The sequence below is a fragment of the Acartia tonsa genome, chromosome 8 (assembly GCF_053477335.1).
Source record: "Acartia tonsa isolate MP-2025a chromosome 8, ASM5347733v1, whole genome shotgun sequence".
NCBI lineage: Eukaryota > Metazoa > Arthropoda > Copepoda > Calanoida > Acartiidae > Acartia > Acartia tonsa.
Window position 1 is genome coordinate 45,663,024 of NC_137267.1, and position 16,634 is coordinate 45,679,657.

Genomic DNA, 16,634 nt, shown 5'->3' on the forward strand with positions numbered 1-16,634 from the left:
CATTTATAATTGTTTTATTATGTTATATTTTGAAATATTGTTATCATTTGTTTGTTGTGTATGTCCAAAATTAAAATTTTAACTACACAAAATTAAAGCTAGGTTAAAGTATATTTAATTTCATCTGCCGTTGAAAGAACGACGGATGGTTATTTTTTTTGTGTAAAGATTCTCTGAAATCTAGTATATACAATTCTCTAATAAAGTTTCTAAGAGAAATACGTGTTTGCTAGCATAGCAATAGATGGCTGAATGTGTGTAGAAATAATTCATCATTTACTTAGTAACTTGTTTTGTCTGTCATTCGTCGGTATTTCAAATGTGGTATTACCACCTAATTTTTTTTTGAAAATGCGATTTAGGAGTTATTTTCATGATAACAAAGATATTTTAATTCTGTTAGTCTTTATGGCTACTAAAGATATTTTATTTATGTAGCTTAATTGCTCGACCCTTTACTTTAAATATTCTGAAAATATTACCAAAGCTTTTTATATTTTTATGATTCGCTACTAGTTTATTCTGGATTTTGTCACAATTGTTTGTTATTTCATACAAAAAAAATATATTTTGAATCTTAATTGATTTAGACTAAAATACATAAAATAATACAAAATGTCTGTAAGTGAATCCGAGGGTGGAGGTGTAACAACCCCAGTTAACCGTCCGATACCAAATTTCTCCCCCCGCACAACTCGTTCATCGCCGAGGGCCGGGAATTTGAATGGGATTGTCAGCATTAGAGCGTCTCCACGCCCGCTCACTGCTCAAACCCCGGGATTTTCCCCGCAGCACTTCGTGACGCTTTCGCCGACAACAAGACAAACAACCCGGGCGCTGCAAGAGATACAAGCACAGATTGGATTCCTGACGCCGAATGGCGATAGAGGTGGTTTCGGCGGCCATAATACTTTTGGTAAGTATTAAATGAATAGGTATTTTGAAAATTATAGAAAAGCAATTCTTTCGATTTATCTTTATATCGTTATACAAAATTACTTTTACATAATACAAGTTTTATTGTAATATTTCTATACTAGCGTGGGCGCCCCTAGCATCTAGGGGCCATGTATAAAAAAGCCGAAGAGAGTGTAGAAAATCGCCTAAGATCATTCTTTGACCTAAGCGAGGCTTCCCTAAAAAGGTGAAGTCAATCAGTTCAGTAGTTATGGAGATCTTAAGCTTCAGACCAAAAAAAACCTACTACTTTATATAATAGGATAAACCATAAAAAACACTATTCGAGAATAAATACCTATATATGGGACTTGTCTATAAATTGTCTATTGCTTAAATATGGCATGGAGTTCTTTTTATTAAATCTAACTGGATATTTTTTGTAATTTTTTAGTAAATGCAATTTCTTCTCTGAACACACCCACTCCCTCTCCTGATGAAATGGTCATTCAGGTAAAAATCTTCCAAAAGTATTTTTTATTTATGTTAGGTATTCCAACCTAATTTTTTCTTATAACAATTCTTCTAGTGTTTAGTCATTATTTACTCTTAGAGCAAATTAAGAAATCGACTCAAAGAAAAATATTGACTTGAGATAGGACCTCCTTAAATGTTGTGAAAGGTTAACATGATATACTGCTGCTTCATATTCATTTAACTAATAGGTCACTTAATGCAAGAGCGCCAGGGGATCGATTACTGCGGTTTTAGTTGTAAAAAGAACATCTATTTATTTTTAAAATCACAAGTTTTTTTTTGTTTTCAGGCTCGTGGACGGCGGCAAGTTCCTTTAACATTTTCTCCTGACATTAGCAGAAGCCCACTCAGACAAAGAATGCAGGGTAAGTTGTTATTAAAATAGAAATTTACTACCCAAAAACTTAGTTTTATTTAATGTTAAAGACACTTCAATAATGACTCTAATAAAAGGGAGGGAGGGGACGTTGGCCTGTTAACTAAACTAGTCCCCAAAGTTTTGTAATAACGGTTTCCTATTCGTTGGCCCAACACTTTTGGGGGACTTCCAAGTTCTCTTGAATTTTAAGTGTTTGGCTCATTAAGTTGAGTTTTCAAACGTTTCAACCAATAAATATAATCTACAGAAATTGTAATTTTGATAATCATCAATGGAGATGTACATCAATTTATCGGCCATTGTCTTATCCCTTTAGATACCTGCGTTAGTAGACTAGGGCCATTTACCATTAGGACTGTTAATTAACAATCAGATTACCTATTGCCTTTGTATAAAATAAATTTAAAATTAGGTGGTTTGTCATTTGGTATTCAACAGACATCGAGACTTCTTTTGCCTATGCCGAAAAGAGCTTCACCTAGGTTAGATTTTTTTTATAAATTCATAGTAACAGTATATTTTACTCAATTTTTTTATTCAATAGATTCTAAAATCATCTACCTAATCATTTGTATATCAAGATATGCTATAAATTCAAGTAATATATCAAAAACCTTTGGTTTAATGGCATACCTATTGTTTTTGAAAAAAGTTTACTTTACTGATAACATAAATATTTTTGGCTTTTTGTTGCTGCGTTTTGACTTGCCATTGGTGAATTTTAGACAATATGGTATTAAATTATTTAATTTAGGAAACGTCTGACACTGAGTGACACCCCGCCCTCAATGCACGGAATCTCACAAATGTATTCTCCATCCCCAGACAGATTAAGGTAAAATTAAAGATTTTTTCTTGACAATTAGAAAATTATCTACCTATCTATAATTTATTTAGTTCGTCCGTCCGTTAGAAGTAGTATGGCAATTCTATGTTTCAATAGATTGCACATCTCTTCTTTTTATGGATGGTGTTCTCCTACATTATGAAATACTAGCGGCTACGCCCCTAGAGGCCTCTAGGGGCACTTGAGGAGGAGAGAGTCGAATTTGATAATTCAATTTCTTATTTTAGATTTTAAAAGAAAAAGTTAAAAAAAAATTACGTTTGATGTTTATTTTTCGTTGAACTCTCTTTCTAAAATTGGTAAATTTTTAAAAAATTTAATTTCTCTAGGGAGGGTGGTGGTACCCTCCCCCAAAATAGTTATAAACCTTCCCGGGACATATGAGAATCTACCCTGTTAAGGAGAACCCAATCGGTTCAGCGGTTAGCGAGATCCTTCGGTACACACAGACAGACAAACATCCTGTTACTTTAGTATAAGGATTTTGAAATTAACCCAAGATTTTTTTTATTCTTACGTTCAAATTGACTAATGACTATCGAGTACTCTTTTAACCCTGGTCCCAATCCCAATATAAACTTAATTAACCTAATTAAAATAATAAACAAACAGACTTAAAACTCAGCCCTCCCCCCTTTTTAAAAGCGAAGCTTTTCTATAATTAGGGTTGGTCCGTCCGTCCGTACGTCCGTCCGTACGTCCGTCCGTCCGTCCGTCCGAGATAGTTAGCTTTTACTCGTTAATTTAAGCATGTTAGAATTGTCCTATCGATTTCAAACTTTGCATGGTGATTTCTGTAGTAGTTAGGTACGATTTAGAAAGCGTAGCAACTCTATAATCATTACCAAAATGTCCGTACGTCCATTTTAAACATGTTGATTTTTTACTTTTTTAAATAGCTTTTTTTTCGTTAATTTAGGCATGTTAGAATTGTTCTATCGATTTCAAATTTTGCATGGTAATTCCTGTAATAGTTAGGTACGATTTAGAAAGCGTAGCAACTCTATAATCATTACCAGAATGTCCGTACGTCCATTTTAAACATGTTGATTTTTCTACTTTTTTAACAACAAATTTTTATATGATCTAATTATCCGTTTGATCTGATATTTGGTATATTGATTCCTGGAACAACAAAGAACAATATTTTAAGCGAAGCAACTCTATAATCAAGCCCTAAAGATGTAAGTATGTCCATAAACATTATCCTGTATCAAGCAGTTTTTCAACAAATTTACTTACAATTTTGCTTCGAATCTTATACTTTTATATTCTGATTATTCAGTTCAGACACTATACAAGTATTAATGTCCGTTTGTCCTACCGTTTCAGTGCTTCGCTTTTATGGATGTTGTCATCCTTGTTTTCTTATTTTTAATGGATCTCAAAATAAGTTAGTTAGGGATGTGTTCTGTGTTGAACTGGGTACTCTTGAGGGAAACCACTTTAATTTTAAATTATACAATAGATTCAATTCGAAAACTTTATAAACTTGATAAAATATTTTAGAATATCACCACTTGCAAAGAGACAAAAGCTAGAGTCTCCATGCCCGAGTGTGAGTGGTGTACAGCCAGAAATTGCTATGAAAGCAATATCGAAGGTAAGAGACAAATATTGAAAATATTTCTAAATTTTTATAGGGATGCATGTTTTAAAGTATGGTTAAAGGAATGAAAACATTTGCTGTATAATGTATGATAATAAAATTATTGCTTAAAATTTAGATTTGTTTTTAAACCAACTACTCTCTTCTTTGAGCCTGTAATATATATATGTATGTGTGTGTTTGTGTGTGTGTGTGTATAAATATAATGGCCAGGCTAATTTGAGCAATTTACTAAAACAAGAGGGGAATACTGAATTATGCATTTTATCCTCAAAAACAAACCAATATTTTGTAATACCATATATAAAACTAGCGGCTACGCCCCCTAGAGGCCTCTAGGGGCACTTGAGGAGGAGATTTTTTTTTTGGGGGGGGGTAGGCCACTCCTAATTTTTTTTTTTGGGGGGGGGGATTTTTATTTTTTGGGGGGGGGTTGGGGGTGTCCCACCCCCCAAAAAAATAATTATAAACCTTCCCGGGACCTATGAGAAGCTACCCTGTTAAGGAGAACCCGATCGGTTCAGCGGTTAGCGAGATCCTTCGGTACAGACACACACACAGACATCCTGTTACTTTAGTATAAGGATAAGTTTTTAAACGTGCATTCTTTGTAAAATCAAAATACAAAAGATCTCGGTAGTAGCTTAATTTTATCACAGAGGTATATAGGGTTGTATTGGTTCTAAGCTATAACAAAGACCGTATTGTCTATAGATTCAGTTTTTCCAAATACCTGTTCCTTGATTTATATTTTTTTATCCATCAAGTTTTCTTGGTCGACAATTATGTTTGCTGCGAGGGTAAGACTCAAATAATGTAATTCTAGTTGAGTGCATGAAATGACTACATTGCAGGATCCAGGAATATATGGATGATTATTATTATTATTTTGCATAGCCGGGAGATTTTTTGGGATGATTACAAATTAAGTTAGGTAATAGAAATAATTTCATTGCTAGCAGTGTTTCGGATCCGCATTGATTTTTTGCGGATCCTGATCCTCCAAATTTGGTCAGTGCGGATCCAGATCCGGATCCGGATCCTTGACAATAAAAATAAAATAACCAAATTTTTCAAAAATATTTATTCTTTAATTCGAAGTCAAAAATACTTATAATTTTCAAGTCTGAACCTAAACCTTAAAGATTGGCTCTCATCAAGAGAATGTCTGAAATTTTATATAAATTTAGGTAGATTTTTCCATTTTTTCCGCATTTTTTTGAGTCCAAGGATCCGGATCCGGATCCTTGGACTCAAAAATATGCGGATCCGGATCCGAAACTCTGCTAGGTACAGTAATAAATAAATGTTAAAATTTCCAGTTTGGAACATGCATTAATTTTATGGCTATGTCCAGGAATATAGAAATGATAAAAATTCTACCTAGTTAGGTAGATGTAATGACTTAGTTGCAAGGCCCAGGGATATATGGAAAAAAAATGTTTAGTACTTAACGTTTGTGTCTTGTTCCTGAAAGTTGGAAATTTCCTTTTTTTACTATACCACGTTTCCCTGATTTTGAGCTGTACTACATTCTCATAAACGTGCAATTTATTTGTTTGCCCTATGTTTTATCAATACAAAAATGTATGTATTAGAATTACCTTTCAAGTTCTAAGGATTTCTTTAATGTGCTTTTATAAATAAAGATTTAAAGGGCTAATAAAAAGCTTAGGCTCAACAAAAACACTTAATTTTAAAATGTTTATGTAAAAAAAATTCACCAACCTTAAAAGTTTTGTAATACAATATTATATTCCAAAAAATCCATTTATCATTTGTTGTTGAACTCAATTCAATATTAAGATTTATAAATACACCATAGACTTGATTTTTGTTGTATAGAAATGCTACATCTACTATAGTACAAATCTATTAAGGCAACGCAGTAAGATTTTTGCTTGTAGCGAAAAGAAACATCTCAGAAATGGATGGTCCAATGAAATATTATTTATTAGGGAAGCTTAATATTTAAACTGGCGTGGTTTCATTTTCAGTAATCCCCCCCCCCCCCCCCCGTCTTTCTATTTTTAATGCTCAGCCCCAAAGGCTAGGAACGAATCCGCTCTATTTATAAAGTATAAAGAAACTTCTCAAAATGTCAGGTGTCCTACTTTAGTAAAACTTAACTTGACTCATGTCAATAACCTAAATATCTTTTCAGAAACAACTAGAGGGCGTAATGGAAAAGTTACTGCTAAACCATCCCGAGTTAAGGGCCGAGGTATCGAGATTGATTCCCACCCCAGATCTGTCCCAACTGGAGGAGAAGCTGAACTTTTTAAAGAAGAATATTTACAAAGCTCTGCCTAATACGAGGCTGGAATCGAAGACAGATTCGTTGGCCTACAATAGGTAAAATATTGTATTAGTCAGGTCTTTAATCTATCATGCTGAAAATCTATTAAAGTTTTAATTTAATAACATAAAAAATAGGTATTTTTTTTCTTAAAGTTTTGTATTTAGGATTTGCTCGTACGGGTTCCATCCTTAATTACGGCATTTTACCCAACCCTAACTTTAAGTTTATTATATTGGACATAAAAGATTTTTAAAATGTTATATCGACTTTGAACTTTATATATTGAAAGTCATGCTCTCAACTCATTTTGTCCGAACATCCATTTTGTGACCCTTAGGTTTCAGCTTACTTAATAGATGAATTATTTAGGGTGAGCGTTCATTTGCAAACCTTCAAAAAGTGTGTAGTAGAGAGCGCCAAGGTTTTGTTTGATGGTGAACAGTTTATTAGTGCCGTGGACTACTGCATCATGGCTTGGGGATATGTTAAGGTAATGGATATATTATTATTTGGATGTTGCACCAGATTTTCATGTACCCTAATATAGTGATGCTCGCAGCTGGTTAAAATAACGATACCACCCATCAATTCCTTTTAACCCATCTCTTCCCCTCCTACTGGATCAACGAATCGACCAATAAATGAGGTCCATACAAGAAAGTTCATTTGACGACATTTTTTCCATTGTCAATATATCCACTTATATCCTATATCCATTATTAAAGTAATATCGGAGAAAAATGGGTTAAAAAGTACTTTAATTGAATCTCCATCCCAAAAACTTTAATACTTTTTAGTTATTTATCGCATCGTATTATAAATAGCTTTCCGCGGATATGAAATTAAAAATAGATCCTGTTCAAATCCATCGGATAATATTTGGTTTACTGGAATGGTACTTTCCGTTTTCATACAAAATTCTATGTTTTATTTTGTTGAAATTATATTTTGATTGTAGGCTACGCCGGAATGGGATAATCCACCTCATAACAGCATCAGAAAATCTTGTTTCAAACATTTATCTACATCAATCATGAAGGTAAGAAATACATTTTTTTATTTTAATGTGAAAGACGGACTTTTTTAGTAAGGTAGGTATAGAGTATTCCCGCTGGCAACTCACAATATCTATAATACAAAGTAGAATGATGTCTGTCTGTCCGTCCCTTAAGATCTCGGTAACCACTGAACCGATCGGATTCTACTCTTTAGGTAATATACCTATTGGTCCTGTAGTGGTTTAAGGCTATTTTCTTGGGGGGGGGGGGGGGGGGGACACCCCCAACCCTCCTAAAAATGAAAAAATCCCCCCCTTTTTTTTATTATTTAAAATTTGTTGGGGCATCTCCAGAGGTAATTGTTTTTTCTTTTTCTTAAATTACCTCTTGGGGCAAAGCCCCTAGAGGCTAGGGGCGAAGCCTCTAGTAAATATATATATTATGTTTTTTTTTCGACCTCAGATACGTAAGTAAAAATCAAAGGACAAAATTACTGTTCATGACTTAGGGTAAGGGGGGGGAAATTTCGGTTTTTTTTCGGTTTTTTTGAAAAAAAATGGGGTAAATATTAATATTTTCAAATGAAACCAAGACCAGTAGAAAGCTTACGGAAAGGACTATCAGGTCCTAAAAGGACATTATCCTAGGACTTTTAGAAGTTGGCCGAAATTGACCGCAAAAAAGTTACCGATATTTCCCCACCACCGGGGGAAATATCGGTAATTTTTTTCAACCTAAAAAAAATCGATGAAAAACGGCCAAACGGCCAGTCAAACATAAATAATCATAATTAGTATAGGTTATAGGGATTATCCACAAAAAGTTTCATAATGATCGGACTATTCCTTCTATGTTAAAAATGAATTTTTTTGAAAGACGCGAATTTTCGATTTTTTTTTTTTGAAATTTTTTTTTTAAAACTTAAAATCAATATAAGAAAAAAACGTATTTTATTACTTTTTAGGCCTGATCCTAAAAAAGCTCACATTGAACTATAGATTTAGCCCAAAAAACATGAAAATTGATTAAAAATTGACCTCAAAAATTGAATTTGAAGCAAAAGTGTCATCTTTGCAAAAAATCTTGACTACATTTTAACCTTAAAAAAATCGATGAAAAAAGGCCAAACGACCAAACAAGCGTAATAAATCATAATTAGTATAGGTGATTGGGATTAACCACAAAAAAATTCATAAAGATCGGACCATTCCTCCTATGTCAAAAATATTTTTTTTTCAAAGGACCAGAAATTTTGATTTTTTCCTCGCAAAATTTTGATTCAAAAAATAAAATTAATTTTTTCTTTGTTTTTTATCTGTTCTATTCATTTTTAGGCCTAATTCTTAAAAAGTCCATATGGAATAATAGATTTGACAAAAGAAAACATGAAAACATGACCTTAAAAGTTGAATTTTAATTTCTTTTGAAATTACCGATTTTTCCCCCGGTGCCAACTTTGGTCATTTTTGAAAAAAATATTAACCCGATTTTAAAGCTCTCAATGGATTTGGAAAAAGCGGGCAATTTCTAGTTCAAAAAGTTTTTCAGATCAGCTCTAGGTCTTACCAATTTTTGTGTAGGTCGATCTTTACACACCTACTAAAAAATTTTTGGGAAAAAAAAATTTTGCGTCCGACTTTGAGACCCAATAAGTACCCTTAATATTCATCTCACAAAAAATTCATTTTATACTTTTTTGTAGGCAATTTAATAAGGAACAAATTTGCTTTTATGTTTTTTTCTGTCATTTGAAAGGAACATGGAGAAAAAGGTCATTTAATGAAGGTAGGTCGAAATTACCGAGAATAGCCCCTTACCGAAACTTCCCCCCCCTTACCCTATTTTCACTGTTTAGAGTATGTTTGGTTTTGTTGAGGAAAAAATAATCTCAGGGCAGCGAATAGAATAGTTATTCTTTTATCAAACTGTGCACTAAAAACTTATTATTTGCAATAAACAAAAACAAATTGTTCGGTTTTTTGCAATGTAAAATAAATAAGTTAAGTGTTTAGTTACCCAAAAAATCTTAAAACTTGGGAAAATTTATCATATAAGAAAGATTTTATCTCTAATGAGTAACTAATAATCTAACCTCTCCGTCCAAAGATAAAGCATATACACACGGTTTACGCAAATGTGTCAAAACTTCCCAAAAAAAGATTTATCAGGGATGTAGAAGTGGGTCAATGATGCATGAATATAACTTGCTTCAAATTAGGCAGATGCGTTGCTTTGGCCTGAGACAGTCTACGCTGTCTACATTATGGCCTTAAAAAATATCAGTACACATGATTGTTCTCAGGACATAAACACACGCCCTCAATACAATTAAATATATTATTTAAGAGTTTATTTCGTCCCCCCCCCCTCTCCATTTTAAATTTTCTTAGGGGAAATATCCTCCCCCAAAATGGTTATGAATCTTCCAAGGACCTATAAAAGCTAGTATTGTAAAGGAGAACCTTATCGGTTCAGTGGTTAGCGAGATCTTTCTGTACTGAAAGACTGAAGAGATCCTGTTACTTTTGAGTACATAAAAATTGTCCTTGAGATTTTGTTTTACAGAATCTTCAACCCTTTCCAAAGCAATTGGAGGAAAATTATTTGAAATTCTGGTTCGTGTGTAATCTTGTAATGTTGTAAATAGTAGTTACTACAAATTTACACCAGTTAAAGGCTGTTGCAACATGCTCTTTCAAACAGGGGTAAATGTATGGGTTTAGCAAAAGAAATTTACAAAATTAAAGGATAATATTTTGTCCAGAAAATAAGCATAAGTTTAATGAATTTGTATGAGTTAAAAGCGTCGTCGCAATAAGGAATTAGGGTATGGGTTTTTTAAATTTAAATTAATCATCACTTTTATCGCAATATGATTGTGTAATCAGGGATAAAGGATGGAATTAGTCTCCGGATAAGTTGCAAAAAACATCATTTATAAAGAGTTTTTTTTAGGTGAAAAAATAGGTTCATTATAAAGTTAACCCACATGTAGTCTTTACATAAAAACAATAATCTTGAGTCCATTTGATAAATGAATAAGTTATCAAGTATAGATGTATAATCGAGACAATTATCTGGTTGGGGACCTTTTTCGTCTGCTAGCAAATTGTTTTCTGTTGTTTAGCAGTGACTTGGCTCTGTTAATATATCCGACGCTAATGGTTGATATTCAACGATCTAATTGAGAGTCGGCATAGGGAAAATACTGTTATTTAACCCCTTTTGCCTCAATTTTTTTACTTTAATGTCCATTTAATGTTACCTTTACTTCAAACAAACATATAAACACAAACATAATGTAGGTATATATCAATTATAACTGCATTAACAAATTAACTCCAACGTTCAAACATGTTAAACTCAGGCTTGTATATGTTAAAAACTTGAAACTTGTTGTCTTTTGATCTTGAAACTTTTTACTTTGTTAAAAGGGGGGGGGCGAAAGTGACACTTTTTGAAACCAAAACTAAAAGTCAAAGGAACTCAACTAAAAAAAGTGTTACAGGTCTGACATTTTGCATGGCAGTTGCTTTATAGGGGTACAATATGGAACTGTGAAAAAACGGCGGCGCAACCGCCGAAAACCGCCGAGAAAAGGCAACAAAAATTACGGCGGGAAACGGCGGTTTTCGGCGGTTGCGCCGCCGTTTCTTCACAGTTCCATATTGTACCCCTATAAAGCAACTGCCATGCAAAATCTCAGACCTGTAACCCTTTTTTTAGTTCAGTTCCTTTGTTGACTCTTAGTTTTGGTTTCAAAAAGTGTCACTTTCGCCCCCCCCCCTCTTAAAATTGAGAAAGTAAACATATAATATTTTTATAAGTATGAAAAAAGATAAAGCTTTTTTATATTTTTAACGGATTTTCTAGTTTAGATAATATATTGAGATACTAATGTCCTCTAGGGGCACATGCAGTGGATCGGGTTGGGAGGGGGGGGGGGGGGGTGAAGTAAACACCCGCCATTTTCAACTTTAGTTTCATAAAGAAAAAGTAAAACTAATTTTTTTTAGGAGAGGTTATTTTTTCTACGGCTTTATTTCATCTTGTAATAGGTATTTATAGCATCGTATTATAGACAGCTTTCCGTGAATATTAAAATGAAATAATGCAAGACTAAAACCAGTTTTGCAAGACCAAAGGTACCGTAGGCTTAGGCTTACAAAACTTAAATTAATTTTATGATTTTTTAATACTCATGGAAAATTGTCTGTAATATGATGTTATTAATGACTTATCAGTGTGACTGAGAACCGGTTCTAATCCAGTGGATATTAATCGATTTCGAATCAATACTGGAAATGTAGTTATCATTAAATAGGAATAGTTATTTCTCGTATCGTATTATAAACGGCTTTCCGCGGATATAGAATGTACAATTATAAGATAAAACTAGTTTTTTAGCCCCGTGGTGCCGAAGGCACCGGCTAAAAAAACTAGTTTTAATCTTATGATTGTACATTTCTATATTCGTAGAAAACTGGATATAATACGATGCTAGACATAGTTTTTTCGTATTCATGAGAACCGGTTCCTATCCACCGGATTCAAATGAATACGAGAAAAAATATTAGAATTACGGACTGATTTGTATTGTTTGTAATAATTTTTAAACATTGATTTTAATAAGTGCATTGATGCAATTTATGTTTATTATAATATTATTATAACTTTAGATTTATGATAAAATATTTTTATGATAAAACAAACTTCGGCTAAACCCTAAATAATGTTTCATGACTGTTTAGTTTATGATATTGTATTACAATGTCCAATACTAGATTATAATTATATGTACAGCTTGGTCGGCAGTGTAATCTTAAAATTCTTATAATAAAGATCTGTGTGTTTCTTGTGTACCGTAGGATCTCGCTAACCACTGAACCGATATGGTTCTCCTTTACAGGGTAGCTTCTCATATGTTCTGGAAAGATAATTATTATTATGGGGGCGGTAACACTTTTTTTAGTAGTTGTAGAAACATTAATAAGAGACAGCTGATCTTAATTTTCCTCAAATAGGATATTTTAGGTGACACTAGAGGCCTGTAAGTGCGTAGCCGCTACGTATAAATAACCTAATAAATCTTTTCAAAACAATGGCAATTAGTCTATGAGTAACATAACAATAATAAGGGCAAATTTTATTAGTTAGTTAAGTGTTTTAAGAGCTCTCAAAGAAAAAAAAAATCCGTACTGATAGGCCCCGCATGGTTAAAACTTCTGTCATTGGCTAAAAAAATACGAAAACATACCTACTAAGTACGAATTTTTATTGCTAATATTGATCATCCAATTGTATGTATATAAATGTAAATCAAATGCGCAATCTCAGATTAAAAATGGATTTTGACACTCACTTTTCACCTATAAATAGGTAGATTTGTATTTTAGGGCAATTTTTGTTCATTAATCATAATATTTTTCGACTGTCTAATTTGAAAATAATAAATAAGAAATATATCCTATAATATAAAGTAGTAAGGCTTTTTTTTTGTCTAAAGCTAAAGATCTTGGTCATTGTCTTATCCCGTTAGATCCCTGAAACTAAAGCCTAGGCTCGCGAAAGTGGCAAAACTTACCTAACTCCAATTCCCCCTGAAGTACTTGACATCTGAACAATATCTTCATGCGTTAAAATTTAAACTAATTGATGTATAACTGCTTTTCGTATTCTTCAAAACCTTAAGGAAAAACGGCTCTACCGGCCTTTGGATGAGTTAATTCCTAATATAATGAAAATTATTTCTGTTAAGGCTCTGAAGGAGGGAAAATTTAGCAAAGACCAACTCATATCGATAAATGATAAACTACAAAATTTGAAAGGTGAGCAATATTTTAATTTTACAAGTTTTCTATAAGCGTCGTAACTCTTGAATTAGGTACTGTACGTCCTTCCGGGTTACGTTAAAGGACGATAATATTGACTGTTCTTCGAAAGAAATGCAATGCAAGGAAAAAAATTGACTGATTGCCATTTTTGCTCCTTATTTGTTGTTAAAGTTTTGGGTATAGTCCCTTTCGTGACATCGCCTTCACAGTAGCTTTTCTACTATTTCTAGCTCATGTGGGGCAATCACCTAACCTGACTTAACCTAACCTATCAAAAGCCCCTTAAGACAATACCCAAAGTTTGCTTGTTATTGCTGCGCTACTTTCTAACATTACAGACCTTGTACTGCAGTATTCATGATTTTCAGACGTTGTCAGAAAAACGTTTCCACATCATATTATTCATTATAAGAGATTTTTAGTAATGATACCAAATGTGTTTAGAAAAGGTTCTCAGCCACACAGAAAAATCATGAATAGCATCGTATTACAGACAATTTTCTACGAATATCAAAATGACTAATCATAAAATTAATACTACCTTCGGCCCCTCGGATCTAACAAAGCTGGTAATATCCGCGAAAAGCTGTCTATAATACGATGCGATAAATAACTATACATAATATTTTAGGTGATTCTGACGAGCTAATGGTCTGTCTGAAGTTCCTGGATTTTTGTCTCAGCTCTGAAAACAGAAAACAATAATAAATATCATAATCTGTAAGAGAATGTAGCAGGATGTCTTTTTGTCCGTCTAACCGCTGAATCGATGAGGTTGTGCCTCTCATGGAATTTATCTATTGGTCCTATGGTGGGTTTTAGGCTGTTTTAAGGAGGAGGGATACCCATTCTCAAAAATTTTCTTCTTTTCCCAAAAAATACTTTTTTTTCTTAATAAAAAAATTAAAACAATCCCTGCACCTTTAGGGGCAAAGCCACTAGTATGTTTACTCTTACTACTATTATTTATTATTCATACAATACTCACTCAGGGACAAGAATTGTAGCTTAAAAATTTTGTATTTTAAGTTTTAAAGGAATAGTTACATGACAACTTTATAGTCAATATTATTTTTCCTTTATCATGATTCTTTAACGAAAACCATTTATACCAGGGAGGGAGGGGACAATGTGTTGTTTAGTCCCTAAAGTTTTATAATAACGTTTCTTATTCTTTAGCTTTTCAACTTTGGGGACTTTTAATGAATTTTTATTGGTTAGTTGATTTAAACATTTCAACCACTAATTGTATTCTACAGAAGGGATAACTTCAATTGCGGATTTTCTTCACTTTATCGACCATTGTCTTTTCCATTAAGATCCCTGAAATTGTTAATTATTGTAATCAGTGTTTCGGAGCCGGAGCCGGGAGCCGCCATATTTTGCTGGAGCCGGAGCCGTAATTTTCGTTAAATACGGCTCCGGCTTCGGACTAGATAAAAAAGGAGATTTTTTTTACAAATAATGATTTGGTAACTCTGTTTTGTCATGTGCAAATGCCCTTTTTAAGTTTTTCAAGTCTATTTTTATCAATAATTGAACTTTTAAAACCTTCAAAAGTCAAAAAAAAAAAAAAAAAAATTTATGGGGGGAAAAATATGTCGAGTTTTTCTTTATTTTAGGTCGGAACCGGTTCCGGAGCCGCACCAAAATCAAACGGCTTCGAAACGCTGATTGTAATCATCGACTGTTTTGTGTTTATATCATATTTATCATCTATTGTCCTATCCCCATTTTCATGACATTACTGCAACATATTATTGATCAACTGAAAATTGCTTGCCTATTTCTTCCCTAATTTCCGAAGTTGTACAGCAGATAACGTAAATATTGCAAAACCTATTTTCAGCTACTCCGGTCAAAGGGAAAAACGATGTAATGTATAAACGATTTATACATTCAAAATTTTAAGTTTTAAAATTTTGATTTTTTTTAAGTTTGAAGTTTTTTTATCTAGTAGTAAATATTGAGATAGGATGAGGAAACTATGTAGGTACACAGTCGGAAACTCAAATTCAGCTGACTTATTAATACGCTTTTAATGACTGCATAATTAATACAAATACGCTTATATTATTTATTATATCATCTTACTACCTAGTTACATTATTAACCATATTTTCTTATTGTTATGTGTTGAGTGTTCAATCAATTACGTAAATTTCACAAAAGCTAATTTGCAAAAAGCACAAATTAAATTAATAGAATAGCATTCACTGAACGAAGTTTTTTACGAAAACGTAGGTAACGAATTTAATTAGATTATTTTTTTTGTGGTGATTTCTGTGGATGTAGAAAACAGTTATTTTGCAGATTAGATGAACACCGTATTTTTGTTATCAGTTTTGCCAACTTTTAATTCGGTATATTTGTTGAATCGTTTTAAAGACAGCTTTCTGTGGATATAAATATAAAAAAAAAAGATTAAAAAGATTTTTGTTAGCCTCAAGGGGCTCGAGTCCTGGGCTAACAAAGCTGGTATTAATTTTAATATTCGTGGAGAATTGTCTGTAATACGATGCTATACATGGTTTTTCAGTATGTCTGAGAAACTGGTTTTAATCCAGCGGATATTAATTGGTTTCGAAGCCATATTGGACACAAACAAATAAATTGTAGATAGTAACTAATGATTTTTTTGTACCTACTGATTTAATTATTTTTAAAATATTAAAGATATACTTAAGAAATGCAATGGTTCCCATAGAAAAATAATTTTTCACAACATGTTTTTTGAATAAACCAAATTACTAAATATCACTAAAAAAATAGGTATTACGTTAATGAATTGATGATACACAATATCTTATTTTATATATAAACTTTTTTGCAGCTATCATAAACAAAATCTCTCTTACATAATATTAAAATGTTTTATACTATGTTTGTATAGTCATTTTCTACCAGTTAAAATATAAAGTGCTAATATTATTTATAGCCAGTTGCAATTAATAACTCTAGTTCTGCTGTAACTTATCAATCGTGCATTATTTATTAAAACTTGCAATATTTTTTTTTTAAATAAAATTTTTTGTTATTTTTTACCTCATACATTTATATTGATTTCCTATGTATATTTACTGTATAAATATTGTTATATTTTTTTAACATTTAATGAACTGAAACTGATTTTTTTAAAACTCAATTTTTTATAAAATTTTCCATGTAATTTTTACTCATATTGTACCTATCAATTTTGCAATTATGTTTGTTCTGCGAAATAAATTATGC

General features: G+C 32.4%; 1 protein-coding gene across 1 annotated transcript; it reads left to right on the forward strand.

Annotated features, from left to right (window-relative positions):
* Window positions 1-588: 588 nt before the first annotated feature.
* LOC145327095 (uncharacterized) lies at window positions 589-14,232 on the forward strand. The gene is made up of 11 exons (XM_080170619.1): window positions 589-916; window positions 1,352-1,410; window positions 1,724-1,799; window positions 2,226-2,295; window positions 2,568-2,648; window positions 4,170-4,263; window positions 6,434-6,624; window positions 6,941-7,061; window positions 7,530-7,610; window positions 13,328-13,397; window positions 14,035-14,232. Exons 1-11 carry the CDS (start codon window positions 616-618, stop codon window positions 14,106-14,108), a joined length of 1,218 nt encoding a protein of 405 aa, XP_080026745.1. The 5' UTR covers window positions 589-615; the 3' UTR covers window positions 14,109-14,232.
* Window positions 14,233-16,634: the final 2,402 nt, after the last annotated feature.

What these genes read in the sequence shown, in the direction of transcription:
- LOC145327095 (XM_080170619.1), top strand. Translation starts at nt 616, where the DNA reads ATGTCTGTAAGTGAATCCGAGGGTGGAGGTGTAACAACCCCAGTTAAC. An exon ending in ACTCAGACAAAGAATGCAGG is followed by an intron (nt 1,800 to 2,225) that starts GTAAGTTGTTAT and finishes ATTTAAAATTAG; the next exon opens with GTGGTTTGTCATTTGGTATT. An exon ending in CCATCCCCAGACAGATTAAG is followed by an intron (nt 2,649 to 4,169) that starts GTAAAATTAAAG and finishes AAAATATTTTAG; the next exon opens with AATATCACCACTTGCAAAGA.